The 16053-nt window shown below is 33.6% G+C and overlaps 1 protein-coding gene across 3 annotated transcripts in view; it reads left to right on the forward strand.

Moving 5' to 3' along the window:
- The window catches only part of LOC126739275 (serine/threonine-protein kinase N), a 141431-nt gene that overhangs the window by 103914 nt on the left and 21464 nt on the right, over positions 1–16053 (forward strand). For 2 of the 3 annotated variants that reach the window (XM_050444879.1, XM_050444878.1), the window contains exons 12-13: positions 5863–6021; positions 12753–13059. In XM_050444879.1, coding sequence (XP_050300836.1) covers positions 5863–6021; positions 12753–13059 — 466 coding nt within the window. The remainder of the gene's footprint in view (positions 1–5862; positions 6022–12752; positions 13060–16053) is intronic. The other variant, XM_050444880.1, reaches the window with a different exon arrangement.

Below are 16053 nucleotides of genomic sequence, written 5' to 3' on the forward strand. Positions count from 1 at the left end.
ACCAACAGGATGGTGCGACATGTCACACTACGCACGACGTATTTAGTTGTACAAGGAAAGTTTCCCGGTCATATCATTTCACGGAATGGAGACCAGAACTGGCCCGCAAGATCGTGCGATTTAACGCCTTGCGATTTCTTTCTTTGGGTTTTTTTAAAATCCCTCGTATATGCTAATAACCCAACAACAATTCCACAGTTGAAGAACGAAATTAGGCCACAATTGTGTAAAAATGTTATTAAAAATTTTTCAAAACGAATTAGAGTCTGTCACCAAAGTCGAGACGGTCATTTGCAAGATATTATTTTTCAGGTTTAATTGCAGTGTATTAGCTTTATATTAAAACATAAATAACACTCAGTTTAAAATGAATTATGAGTTTTACTTTACAATTAAAATGTGCGTTCTTATTGGGACACCCTTTATTAAGTCATCGATCAAATTTAATATTTCAGGTTACTTACAAGATGTTAATCAGATAAACACTTTCTTTGCTTCTGTTTTTAATACAAATAATTCTAATGAAATGATAGATAAATACATGACTGATCACTCACCAATTACTGATGGTTTTGCCTTTCTACCTGCGTCGATTGAGGAGGTTATATTGGATTTTCACTCTATAAGGTCAAATGTCTTTGGGTCAAATAATATAACACGTATGATTCAGTAATTCCTACTTTTCTCAATCTTGGAAATCTTATATCATTCAGTCAATTCCCAAGATAGCCAACCCTGAGACTTGCTCTGACCTTCGAACCGTAAAACTATTATCTTTGCCTTCGAAGGTTGTGGAGAAGGTGATGTAAAAACAAAACGACTTTGTAGATAAAAATAAGGTACTACCTGAAACGTAATCAGTCCGAAACTCGAAGGCTTGTCACACAATCTGTCATGGTTTTTTTTGCCAAGTTACACTATTATGGATTTAATAGAGATACAATAGGTTTTTTTCAGTCTTACCTTAGCAACATAATGCAAACAGTTGTAATGAATGGAAAAAAGTCAGTATGCTTACCCGTAGAATCAGGAGTTCCACAAGGCTCAATCTTGGGCTATCTTTATAATATACGCTGCAGATAAAATAAAAAATATAAATATTGTACCTCACATGCATATGCCGATATTACACAGTTAGTATATAGTTTTTTACCTCACAAGCAGCATCTTGGAGAATATATTGTGAGTACCAAACTCTATAAGAATGATTAAGCCTCTAAAAAGCATAATCTCGTTCTTAAACCAAACAACTCTGTAGCCATGTTTTTTGGCGGAAAAGGAACATGTACACACATACAAAATGTATGTTGTGTGAATCACTAGTAGTACTCTCTAGTAATCTTTTGTATACGGCCCATTTCTAAATTTACGTGAAAAGCAGAGATTACAATGAGTTAAAAATGCTTGTTGCCGTTTAAGAAAATACTATCAAACTTCGTCTGAGATAAAGCCATTGGGATTGCTTAATATGGGTAATAGGAATTTAGTTTTGCGACATTTGTTCACACGATTGTTTTATCTAGTCCTCCATCATTTCTGAGCAACAAACTATAATTTAGAAATCGTACTTATAGTTAAAATATTTGCTCTAACAATCTATATAGCATTCCTAAGCACTCTTTAAGAAATTTTTTAATTATATGACTCCATCTATATATTACGGAATACCGAACAGTATGAAGCATCGAAGTGTCTAGTGTAGTTTTAAATTTTAAGCAGAAACACGTTGAGAATAATTACTTTGTTATTGTGTTGATTTCACGTTGTTATGCCTGTATTATTTTTTTGTGTTGTTTGATCTTTAATGGGTTTGAAGATATAAGTCAGGAGTTACTTTGCAGTTACTTAGCAGGTAAAATTCAGCAAACTTTCTCTTGTGGCAAAATGTCTGGTGCCCCAAACATAAACATGGGATGGATCCTGGGGCCTCTCCTCTTTCTAGTTTATATAAATCACATAGAATCATCTATCCACAATCATCTTGTGCTGGTCTAAGAACAATTAAAATACAGAGCCATAAAAATTAACTTTCCAATACTAAATCTGTGAAGCTTTTGGGGGTACATAAAGGCACAATTTTAATTTTTAATGAACATATTGATCACCCTGCTAAAAAATTAAATTCTTCCATTTCTTTCTTAGAAATATGAAACCACTTGTCGACAAGTGTATACTATTGATACTATTTGTATGATCCAAGACTTAAGGGTTAATTATGTAAGGCTTAATAAATCATATATAAGTACCAATTATTTTGGACCTAATTTTTTTAATAAATTGCCTAGACATATTAGGAGAATGAATGAAAAACAATTTTACAATTGCGTGAAAAAATATTTGTTGACTAAGGCATTCTACCGCTTAAATAAATTTTTAGGTCTTAACCAGTCAAATATTTTACTCAATTTTACATAACTATAATATTGTTGTTATAAGATTAATCCTGATGTTATATTAACAAAATTTTAATTCTGAACCACCTTATGTATTTTATTTAGTATAGTTGTTTTTTGTAGGATTTTATCTTAAGTTAAATGTACGTGACTACTATACGTTAAGTTTATTATGTTTTAATTTTGCAAACTATGTTTTAATCATTTTAGACCTTTAGATATATATTTTTGACGTGTGTGAAAAATTGTACATTTTCTTAGCATGAATAAAATAGTATCAGTATCAGATCTAATCTAGCTGATCAGCTTCTAACTTAAATTATTTTATATTAATGTTGTCTTCTAATTTATTTCTTATATTATATTTTAAATTTTATATGTATCATATGTAAGCAATAGGATGCTAAATTACTAACTTCGTTATGCAGATACCAACCATTTTATTTTTATCGAATCTGATTTTTCAGTCTATATCTTTAGATATCTTTAGATGATCGAGTTCATTGTTTTATAGTTGATCACATCTTGCCTAAAAGACACTATATATTTGCCTGGTGAGATCTCTTCTCGAATTCTCCAATATTGTTTGGTCACCTCATTTTCTGATTCACATTGAGAGGCTTGAAAATATCCAGCACAAGTTTATCAGGTTTGCCAGATATACTCTTATGAAGTCAGGCCTGGATCTTACCTGTTCAGAGACCATGTCCTACCTGAGCATAAACTCTTTATCAAGTAGAAGGCAGTTCTTTGATGTTTGCTTTGCGTTTAAGGTTCTGAATGGTATTGTTAGAAGTCCGGAATGTCTGTGCCTTTTCTCTTTGCATGTATCTTCTTACACAACACGAGGTCAGGCGCTTCTCCACATTCCCTTTTGCAGAACATCCTATTTACTAAACAGTCCTATAAATAGAATAGCTTCTACAGTGAATAGATTTGCAAAAGATCTTGATTTTTTCAGTACATCTTTAAATAAATTTAAGTCGTCAGCTAGGGCAACTATCTTGGGATAGTGCCCTACTCCCACTCTTTGGATTATGTTTAGCACAGTATAGTTTATTAGTATTATAGTTTTTACTTAAGACTACTGTTAATTATTAATAAGTACTTGAAAAGTTATATACGTTGATGAATAATTAAATAAATTGATACTTTGTATATTCATGAAAGTTGTACAATGCAGCCTTTATTAACTGTGAATTTTAAGTCTGTAACTTATGTATTATTATTAAATATAATAAAGTAGAAATCATTAAATAAAACATAAACATATCCAAAGGGTTCTTTCATATTATTTAGGAGACAATAAATAAGAAAAATGTGACAATAAATAAATAAAAAGAATGAAGCAAAATCTACAGCATCAAAGTTTAAGTTTCTTCTAATATGTTTCGTTCTTTTTTCGACAATATTTCACTTACCGCAACAACTATACAAATACAAACATTAGATCTACATGTATACAGGGTGATTTTAAGTTGATACTTTTTTTTAACTGTGTATAGAACTCGGTAAAATAAACATTTTTTTTCAAATAACTTCATTCAAAAAACCGAAGAATAAAAAAATTGCATCGCCAAAATGTTATAAAATGAGTCCAATACGGTCCTCTCTAATTTAAATAAGTTGTTCAAAGTTGTCACCATTAACTTCAACACAACGATTTGCTAACCACTGTTCCGTAACGGCACGCAATAGAGAAATCGGTTTTTGTCTAACTGTTGCCGCGGCCTGCTCAATACGTGCTATTAGTTCTTCTTGTGTGTCGATAGGCGTCTGGAAAACTAAACTTTTCATATACCCCCACAAAAAAAAGTCACATGGATTTAGGTCTGGCGACCTTGGTGGCCATGCAACTGGTCCATTTCGGCCAATCCACCGATTTGGGTAACTTATATCCAAAAATTCGCTCACTTCTCGTCTAAAATGGGCAGGTGCTCCATCCTGCAGGAGCCACATAGCTTGGCTGATATTCAGTGGCACGTCTTCTAACAGAACAGGCAGATTATTTTGCAAAAAGTCCAAATAAACATCGCCCGTCAAACGGTCTGGTAAGATAAATGGTCCAACAAGTATCCCATTCACAATTCCTGCCCACACATTAGCAGATGTTGAATGTTGATCATTTTCATGTTGTTGTAGGAACCATTCACAAAACTGAACTCTGCGGGGGAAGTCTTCAGGCAGTAGCGCTTGGACACGTTAAACGTGAAAGGGATATAATTGATTCTCGCGCAATGTTGTCCATACTTTTGTTTGACTTAATCCGACCTGCCCTGCAACAACTCGAGTACTTGTTGTTGGATCTTCTTCAATGAGATTTAAAATTTGTTCTTCCCTATGAACATTTTCAGGTCTCCTTGGATATTCCCGTAAATCGCCAGTATCCCTAGCCCGTTGAATAAGATTTATGAAACTTCTGGGTGTAGGATGATTCCGCAAAGGAAAGCGGTCTGCGTATAATACCGAAGCAGCAGCAGCAACATATCCACAAGTTCATTGTTTTCATAACGATGTGCCATTTTTAGGATTTGCAAATTTAAAATTAACAAGAATAAACCAAAAGTGTCTAAGACTAACTGATCGGTACAATGCGTGATCGATAATACAAAAATTCGAGCAAAAACTAAACATAAACAGACGATGAAAAACAAACCCATATTCGCTTTTTTTATTCTGTATGTTCCTTGTTTTTGAGTGTATCGAAAAAAGTTATTTGAAAAAAATGTATATTTTACCGAGTTCTATACACAGTTAAAAAAAAAGTATCAACTTAAAAATCAGCCTGTATATAAAAGTACGCTAAACGATTACAATTCTTAAAATAGCAGCATGAGATGATATTCATGACTATTTTAAGGTAGATGGTGTCAAAGGTATGCAATAAATTACACTTTTACGAGGACTGGGATAATTTATATGGGATAGTGCGTGTGGTTTACGGAAGATGTAGCCACTGTCGCAGGAGCTGGAGATAATGGGCTAAAGTTGTTAAAAATTGGTTTTGACCCGTAATCTTATCATTAAATCACACAATTGGGGGCTTTTTACTGCTTTATTAATCTCCATAGCCTCCAAAAGATCCAACTTTTTTCCCCTTCATTTAATATTTAATAATATATGCCTTAATAAATATTATGAAATATGGAGAATATATACGTATTTATGGCGAATCCCTCAAAAGTAACGTTTTGAGAGACCCGGTCTTTTTCTCTAGGACGACAGTATAAGTGCCTTATGAAATATTAAGAGTAAACAGAACTAGATATACTATATTATATAAAATTTGAAAGGTTTGGGAATAATATAACAATTACTAGCACTGATAACACTGTATTCATTTTAATATAAGTATCTTTATATGTCGGTAAAGGAGTAGAGCTCTTAAAAGCACCTTTTTATCCCCTTCACTGCTGGAGGTTTAGTTTAAAATGCCCGAACAAAAAAAACCAAAAACGTATTCTTCCAGAGCGCAGCAGCTCTCCGCGAATTCGACTTCCTGGAGGAAGAACAGGAGGCGTTCGCGAACGCAACTTTCACTCAAACAGTCGAAATAATCCAACCGAACAACGATTTCTTTTTTGTCTTACCTAGTCCTCAGCCGGTCATCGAGTTTCCCGACGACGAGGTGATTTATTTTTCTTTTTTTTTCTGCAACATTTGTGTTTGGCTGCTGCATATTGGTTTACTTGTTTGTTACATTGTCGTACCATGTTTTTCCCCTCTTATCCCACTTTTTCCTTAGGTCTGAGAGAGAAATTACTTTTAAGGCTAGAGAATTGGGCAACATTATTTTTTAAATAAATATAATTGATACGGGAAAACAAATGTTTGATTGTTTCAGGTATTGACGTTTCGATTTTTAAATATCACCTACAAGACACTCCTTTTTGGTAAAATCATTTTCACTTTATATAAAATGTTGCAAGTTTGAGAGACTTGTTGCAATTGTTGTGTTTAACAATTTTTTTCAAGTATCGTTTTTCTTCAAATATTTAACTTAATTAATGGGGAGTCCTGAGGATGATTTTAATGATATTGAAACGTCGGCCTCTGAACAAATTAATTTTTGTTTTTGAAGTTTAAAGCAAATTTTAATAAAGTAAGTAAATTTTTACCTTATAATAAGGGGTCTTAAAATACAGAGCATTTTTGGCTTTTTGAAGAAATTTTAATGTAGTTAACAGTTGGGCCACATTTTTGCTTTTAAGAAGCTAAAGTCTAAAAGTTAAATTTTAAATTTAATAAAATTATATTATTTAAAGAAGTGGCACTAATAAAAGTGAAAATTATGTTCCCAATATTCTATTTTATAATGTTTTAGATCTATACAAAGTTTGCAAGATGCATTATAATCGTTAAAAAAAAACCAAATAATATTATTTCTCTCTATGTCATATTTTCTTCCCTCATTTTCCATTTGGGTCAATAACTCGTTTTTGGTTGTAAATAATAAACACTAAAAGTATTGCATGATTGCTTGGACTTGGTTAAATAACATTAGAGATAAGTTATAATTACTAAAATTTAATTAATTAATAATATTGGTAAATTTAGATGGAAAGTTGGTAGGGACATAATTAAGGCTTAAACATTTAAATAACATGTTCTACTTAATATTAATAAAAATGCACAATAAACCCTTTTTTGCATATGTCTGTACTTACAGATGACATTTTTTGCAGCCTTTCAACCTTCTTCCAAACACCAGGCAATAAATCCCTTAAAAATTATTATCTATCGTAGTGCATGCATGCATAAACTTTAATTTTTTTAATAATGCACTTAATACACTTTACTAACAGTTTAATATACAAATTATATTTTTTTTAAGTTAGACATTTATTTAAAATGGACAGCCTGTATATACGAATGGAAACTAAAATAAGATTATTGACAATACAATTTTAAAAATTGGAATCTAAATTTAGTTTTTCGCTTATGGGCTTATTTATCAACCGATTTAAAAAAAAATCATATCAAATTATTGGGAAAAAGAAACCGCATTTCAAAAGTGGTTGTTCCCAATAATGTACTATTTAAAAAAATAAAGTAAATGCTGAAATTAATGGTTTGGACATTTTAAATAGGCCTGTAAAACTATATATGTATATAATTGTTTTCAGAATATTATTTTTTATCGAAATACGTAATAATTTACCAAATGTCCCATTTAAAATAAGAAAGTTGGTGTCACTGCCTGTTAAACCGGAGGTAACATGAAATAACAGAATATGTCACAAGATGCTCTTATAACTATTCTATCGATATAAGAAATTTCACTTGTTTATCATGAAAAGTAAAAAAGTTATTATTTTCTTAAGCGAAAACCATGCGTCGGACGAAAAAAAACCAAGAGATCAAATTTACTAAAAAGTAATTGAGGATTTTAAAAATGATTATTGTTTTAAAAAAAAGCGAAAGGCTTTACTAAAAATATTCAATAAAACACCTGTACAGACGCCACTGGCCAAGAAAATATTTTTTTTTGCACATCAAAAAATGCGTCTTGATGCATGGAATACATGCACCAAATTTTATAAAAATGTCTACAATATTGTTTAAGTTATTATTAAAAAACTGATTATTTTGAAAACTTTAACACCCTGTATCTCAAAAGTTAAGACGTTTAGGACATATGTTCATAGGAACTTTTTTTCTTAAAATGAGTATACATATGTCTATATGACATATTGGAGAGTTTTCGCACAGCAATGTTTTAAGAATGGCGTCATTTAGTAAGAGGTTTTTTATTTCATTTTTTAGTGCATAATATAGTTCTTCCAAAAATTTTTTTTGTGGGAAATCGTTGGGTCTTAAATTGCTCAAACACCACCGCCAGATTCAGGCAGACGACTATGAATGTTAATAAATATTGTTCTGTCTTGGAGACAGAACAATATCTGCGTTTAGGGTATCTCAATTAGGATTAGATACCAAACACCGCGCCTCCATAGTATTACCAATGGCAAGACCATGATGTTATACACTGAAGTCCTCCGGCCTAGCATCGTATACCAGTTTTTTGATGCTGTTTGTTTACGTTTTTTTGGCGCCTATCTTTTTTTTCCTGGTCGCATCGAGGTGCTCTAGCTGTTGACGGCACGGAACAAGGGAATTGACTGAGTAGGATAATGGATATGGAAGTGTTGGTCATATTTATACAAGTGTCTACGTAACAACTTTTCCGATGGAGCGCACTTTTTCGCCCCGTCGCCTGATCGCCCCGTGGCCCCGTCGATTCATTTAAATATGTACTTGCACTTTATATTATCCTGTATTGATTGTATTTAGATATTAGGTTTTTGAAGCCGAACGGATTGGTTGTTTTGATTTTGATACATTTAATTATACTGGTGACACGTTATTGAGTTATTTTACGGATATACCTGGTAGTAATAAAATATGTTTTGTTATATTACTAAATGCCTACCTTATAAGGGGTTTCAATTTTTTTTAAACTTTAGTCGGACCCGTCGATTTTTGTTTCGAAAATTTCAAAAATAGTACAGAAGGGTTCAAAGTAGTACAGAAGGGGTGACGTTTAGTACGATCGATTATCAATCAACTATATCGATTAGCAATCACTCAACAATATTAGAATTTATCCGGTAAAAACTGCGTTGAAAGCCTTTTCTGGATAGATGAGATCTAAGAAATTAGCGCTTTTTTAATATTATTTTTTAAAAAAATTGTTAGTTAATGGATTAATCTAGACATCTGTAGAATCAATTCTTTGAAATTTAAATTCTAAACAGCTAAAATATAGCGTTGAAAATTATCTTAATTTTCCGTATGTTTAAGCATTGTTTTTTATATGATTTTAGGCCTAATTAAAAAAAATAAAACTACAGAAGTCTAGTTTTGTCCTTTCTGAACAAATATTTTAAAACCCTATATCAAAAAACCTTTTAGATTCTTAGATCTCATCTCTCCAGAAAAGCCCTTTTTTGGCCAATTTTCGCAGGCGTATGAAGCCTCTTTTTTTAGGCGACTCTCTGTTTGTAAGGTTGCCGCATCAGCTATAATTTTTTTTGGCGAATGTGCACCTCACGTTATTTTAATAAATTGTTTAAAGTTGATCCAGAGGTCATAATTTTGTTTAGAAATACTACCTACATATTTAATATATCAATACCAAAAGTAGCTTATTATATTTTATTTTCTGGTTTTTGGCTTGTCTTTTAATTAGCATTTTATTACTTCTATGACTGCACAATTTCACCTGGCCGAATGAAACCTTTAAAACGAGGTATTTTATTAAATTTGCCCTTATTCTAATTTAAAATCAAAGCTATCTCCTCCCTCTATTAAGGTACCTACCTAGGGGTTGCTGGTTGCCGATGCCGGGTTAATTCCATAAGGTTGGTGAATATAATAATATTGTATTGTCATAAGACAAGAACCCAATGTTTGTGTAAAATTTTGTTACAATCGGTTAAGTAGAAGTATTTCAACAGTCAAAAAATTAGTGCAATAATTGAAACAATCAAAATGTACATATATTTTAGATACAGGCCAAAGATGAATAAAACTGTTAAAAAACAGATTTTATTAATACTAATATACCTAAAATAACTCAACTAACGTGTCACCAGTAAATCTAATCAGCTTTCAGCCTCGAAAAACGTTTTATTTATTATACAGGTAATACAATTTCAGCGATGGCTTGACGGGGCCACGTGGCGATACGGGGCGATAAGGCCACGGGAAAAGTTGTTACGTAGACTCTTGTATATTTATGTGCTGGGTGGGCGGCTGGGATTGGTTGGGCTCACGGGTTGAGGCCACGCCCACCCAGCTCGACAGTCTTTTGGCCGGTTTTGTAGGTAAATTTTTTTTTTCATGAAGTGTTGAAGATTTTAGGGCAATAATAATTTGAATGCCGGATTAGACGTCAACTTATTTAGTTTTATAATTAGGTTGTCTATTTTTTGGTTTATTTCATCCTCCGGCAGAGATAGAAGGTTTAATAATGTACTGTTCTGTATTGGTAGTTTAGCCTGTTTGGTTTCTAATGCGGGTACTTTTATAGCTTCCGTCCCCCTGAACGTCGGGCCCGAGGAAATTTTTCTTGCTGTTTATGAAATTTGGATTTTTGGGACAGCACCAGTAACTGGCCGGGTGGTCGCCGCCGCAATTGCAAAACACTGGGCCGGTGCTGCACGTCTTTTTTACAATTTGAATAAAGATGTTATCTTTGCTCGCGGCATGTCCAAATTCCTGACAGCGATGGCACTGTCCCACCTGCCTTATGTTATTAATTTTAAATGTTTTAAGGTGCTTCATGTTCAGGAAATTATCGACCTTGTAGATATCTTTCTGTTTTTTTTTTTATTAGGAACCGGATGAGATCCGTTTACCTTTTGCGACCTGGGCCGGTGTTAAACCAGCCTATTTCTTCGGGCTCGAATCCCATCGGGTTCAGTTCATCTTCGATTTCTTTTAGGTCGAAGTTTCTATCGAAACCTCTCAGGATAACGTTAACTTTCCTGTCCTCCTCCAGGAAGAAGGAGTGGAATTCCACCTCCCTCTCCTTGAGGAGAGCAGTCAAATTTCTATGATCCTGTGTGGTTTTTGGGAAGAGTGCCAAACCTAGCCTCTCCTTTTGGACCTTTACTATATTTATTTTATTTTCCATGATTGTTTGGTATTTTTTGGCCCAGTTCGTTATGTCTCTAATGACTACTTTAGATATTTTGGAGCTGCCCGGTTCCGCACTTCTCCCTTTTCCCTCAATTGTTAAATTGTTAAGAGGCATAAAAAGTGGATTTTTTACAGATGTTGTGTCCCGCTTTCCCGGATTACTATTTGTCGTAGCATCTGGGAGCGTTAAAGGACCAGGCTCTTCAGTATCGGTATTTATTTCAGAGTCTTCAGATTGCTGCATCTCCTCGTCTCGCGGGGAGACGATGTTTGCATCTTTTCTTGACCTTTTTCTTGAATTTTCTTGTTTTTTGTTGTCGTTTAACTGGTCTCTCAACGATCCCAGCTGCCCGGCAAGATTTTTATTGTCGTTATCTAATTTTTCATTTATTTTTATTATTTTTTTCCATATTATTGTTCATTTCCTGGAGTTGCTTATTGAAGACATAGTTTTGCTCTTTAAGAAGGTCAACTTCTTCCTCAGTGTCATTTAGTTTATTTTTTACTATTTCATTGTCATTTTTGAGCATTTCATATTGTTTATCTTTGTCTTCAATACGCTGCTCCAGAATCTGAATTTCCGTTTTGAGGCTTTCACAGATTGTTTTATATACTTCGGCACTGTCATGCTGTCCTACAGCCATGGTGTGGTCGGGATTTAAGATGACTGCCAGCTAGAGACTTACCCCGCTCTAGTTCTTCATATTTTTCTGCTTTCTCCGTTGATTCTCCGTCGGAAGGCTCTTTTTGGCTGTGCTGTTGTCTTTGTCGATGGTGGTTTGGCCCCCCACTGACTATGGGGGGGCGAGTTGACACTGTTGTCTGCCATTTGGGATGGTTTTTCTTACGTCTACTGACTGTTTTTGCTACGCTGTGGACTGCTAGCTGCTCGAAAACTGCTAACTGCTATCTGCTCATCGAAAAACCAACTGCTCCAACTAACTGCTTTAGATGCTTTAGATAGACTGCTTTGGCAAGACCATAAAGGACATGCATTTGTGTCATTTCCAAATTAGAATAATTTATCATTTTTTAATTAGCACAATGCACGTTTTAAGACCAAAGGAGAAATAAAAACAAACTGTTAAGAAAACAGTTTATATACATAAGGCATTCTTTGACGATTTCTTCCAAACGTTAAGTTTCACTGCAAAAGTGAAAGAGTAATTTTGTGTTTATAATTGATTGATAATAATAATAAAATCATATTTTTTGAAAAACTGATTAAAAACTGAAAATCAAATAAAACTATAACAAGTATCTTAAAAACTAAGCATTTTAGGGCCCACGTTTATATGAACTTTTCGACTTAAAATCGGTCCAAGAACGCCCTCCTCAAATTATGACATATACCTTTACACCCTGTAGTATTCGACACTAACTTTAATTTTGTCAAAAAAAAACTAGATGCCCTTTTCAGAACTTGGTTATGCATCATCAGATTTTGCTGAATCCTCGAGAATTATACCCGGGCATCTTATTAACGAAGTTCACGACATCATTGCCCCTCATTCCCCTATTTTTTATTAAATCTGCATTTTTAATATCTTTCGGATAGATCAAAAGACTTATTATATTGCATTATTGAAGTTTACTAATATTTTTCCAAGACATTCGGTTATTGTTTGTTATTGTGTGTCGTATATTTTTACTAAAACCCTTAATACACTTTTAAAAATGACCCAATACTAACATTAAAAAAAACTGTTTTAGCCGTTGTTCGATCAGGCGCCAGTAGTACTACGTCCACGACCGGTAGCCCGCGAGTTGGGTTACAGGGACAGCGCGTACGAATCCCGCAGACAGTCCCAGCAACTTGCCCAACCCAGCCCCAATCAGGGCATGGGCGTGGACCAGTTCAAGTTGATCAGTGTTTTGGGCCGCGGTCACTTCGGTAAAGTAATCCTTTCCCAATACAAGGTCACCGGGGAGTATTTCGCCATTAAAGCGTTGAAGAAGGGCGATATCATTGCCAGAGACGAGGTGGAATCGCTATTATCGGAAAAACGGATTTTTGAAGGTTTGTATTGTAGTTAACCATAGGCTAATGACCAAGTATAGACCAAGCTGCTCGTTCATAAATAGAATTTTAAGCCAATCATCAATCATTGAAATTGAGGAAATCTGATTTCGCTCGTGATGGCAACATCGACATCGCAACATAAACACGGTTCAAATTTGTTGACCTTCTTTTTTCGATAATGCTACACTATAGACATAGGCGTAGGACTTTTAATATTTACTTTTTCGTAATATATTTATTTTTGAAACAAAAAAAAATAAAATTTTTACATTTATGGCTTCTAGTAAATCTAAGTAGATATTGTAGCGTTTTATTTTTCTATTCCTTATGTTCACTAACGCTCCATTGACATTTCATTAATTTCAATAATTACATTAATAATTTCAGTCAACTTCTTTTATTATATTTCTTTAAATTCACACTGTCAATGACACATTACTACTGTAACGCATCACTCTCCTGGTTTAATTATACATGCTTTCTGTTGACGGTCCGTCACTTCTCTGATGGGTCATAATTAATATTTTCTCTGATTGGCTGATATTGACAGCTCAGGCGACAGGTGGGGTCGTTATTGATTGAGTCGGTACTGCGTCCATTTTTCGAATACTTATTCCCGTGTTGCAGGTAGGAGCGCAGGTAAGAGGCCAGTTTTTTTAATTTCTGAAGTTTGTAAAGCAGGAAGTGGCCGATATGGTTTATAATTAATGGTCCTTAATCTTGTTCCTTTAGGGAACCGTTTATTTCATAATTCTGGTGCAGGATGCCCAAGATTTTGATGGATAGATAATAAAACCTAGCAAGGGTTTTACTTTTCCGTTTTCCTCTTTATTCTTCTTCAGTTGTTGATAGCTGCAGGCTTTTGATTTTCCCGGGAAATTGCTGAAAGCGGTGGAGCTGGAGCTAGAGTTAGAGCTAGTATTAAAGATTCCCAGTCCGGATAGCTGACCTACAAATGGCATACATCCACAACCTCGGTTTTGTGAAGGCTAGCCGTTGATTTCTTGGAGGAATATACAGGCCAGTTTAATCCATTTATTTAAATATTACTAACCATAGATTTGTCTCACTTATTTAAATTTTAAGTTAATATACTTTTTATTTCAATTTAATGTTACAAATATTTAATCAATGTCATAATTTAATAAGTGAATTTCTTATCTATAATATTAATTATTTTTTGTTTAATATTTTTCAGTACCCTTTTTGGTAGTTAAGTAGATATAACACAGTTAAGGCTGATATGCCTTATTGAGATGCATTGCTTTCTGATGAACCATTCGTGGATTTTCTAAGCACTAAATGGGTCAGTTTTGCCTATTAACGAAGCCATCGATGCGGAAAATGGGCCTCATCACTAAAAATTATTTTGTTTGCAAAATCAGAAGATTGCTCAAGGGTCCCATTTATGAATTCTCTTCGCTATCTGCTGGCAAAAGTTGTTGGATTTTGTAGGGATGCAACTGTAAATGTTTAGTGAGAATTCGTTGAAGAGGGCCTGTTGAAATGTCAAATTCTTGTGCCCGAGACGAATTGACGTATTTGGCCCTTCTGTCACACTCTCGTCAACTGCCCTGATGTTTTATTCGGAATGACGTCTATCGTATTTTTCATATCATTAACCGAACTAGTAGTTTCGATTTTTTTAATTTTTTTCACACTAGATGAGTTAAGCAAAATTAATTAAATAAAAATAAACGTTACCAATTTCATAGTAATTTTTGACAACCAGCAAGCGAACTCTCTAACTCGATAGAAAGAAAATTTCTTACTATTATAGAAAAAAAGTCTAAACTCTACTCTCAATCTCAACTGGCTTCGATCGGGTAGAGTTCGGAATAGAAATATATAAAGAGGTTGTATGGTCTTGCTATTACTTTCGTCTCTTTTTAGTACATTGAAAAAAAGATGTATTTATCTTTGTTGTGGGGATGTTTTTGTAGCAGATTTGAAAATCAACGAATTCTCATATTAGACCATTAAGCCCCATTGTGCAAGGACCAACGTTTTTAAGAAGTGATAAAGGGAATAGGGTCGGCTTGAAAGTGATTCTAAATTAAACTTACTAATTAAATAAAGAATAGTATTTTATTAGAAAATGTTAAACCATAAAAGTCCACAAAAAAATAATTAGGTTTTTATTGCGGTGAAAAGATCAACGGTATGTATATCTTAGAGTGAACTATAATTTGTTAACTACTTTTTTCAGGTTTAAAACGATCATTAAGTTTATAAGGTCATATAGTTTATCCACGCTTATTTACGCCCCGAAATTGGGAAATTCCCAGTGATTCCACAGAAGGGAATAAAATGGGTTTTATTACCCTTCACAAATTTTGAAAATACTATATATATATATATATATATATATATATATATATATATAGCTATTATATATATATATTAAGCTATTATAAATAGACACTAGGAAAGAGATAAGATAAAATTAGGAGGATCCATCATAAAACTCGCCGTCTTATTGATACCTAAAATTACTTCAAAAATCTATAAGAAAACTTTTCCCTTATCGGCATCCCTTATGGATATAGGATGAAAACAGAAAGAATAACAAAGCAGACTTATTACTTAAAAGAACGATAATATCGAATGACATTTCAATAGTTGACATTGTGGGCTGTGAAAAGTCCCATTAGCTATAGAAATAGGCTAATGTTTGTAGATTGGTTAGTATAAGAATGTCTAAAGCCGAACGATGCCTAGTGACATAGAGAAAAGGTTAGCGAATGCTAATCGCGCATAGAAAGATATTTTCTTTCTATATTTTTTCTTGTCTGTTTCTGTTTATCGAGTTAGAGAGTACCGCTGCAGGACGTGTTGTTCTACCGTGTAATGCTCCATGTTTACTAACTCCCACCTGTCAACTTTCGATCTGTCACGATCAGTGGCGAAGCGTACGAGTAGACAAGGTAAACAATGTACCCAAAATTATCCAGTTATTTGTCATTAATTTATCACGTAATTTTTTTATGT

Source organism: Anthonomus grandis, chromosome 8 (assembly GCF_022605725.1).
Source record: "Anthonomus grandis grandis chromosome 8, icAntGran1.3, whole genome shotgun sequence".
Classification (NCBI taxonomy): domain Eukaryota; kingdom Metazoa; phylum Arthropoda; class Insecta; order Coleoptera; family Curculionidae; genus Anthonomus; species Anthonomus grandis.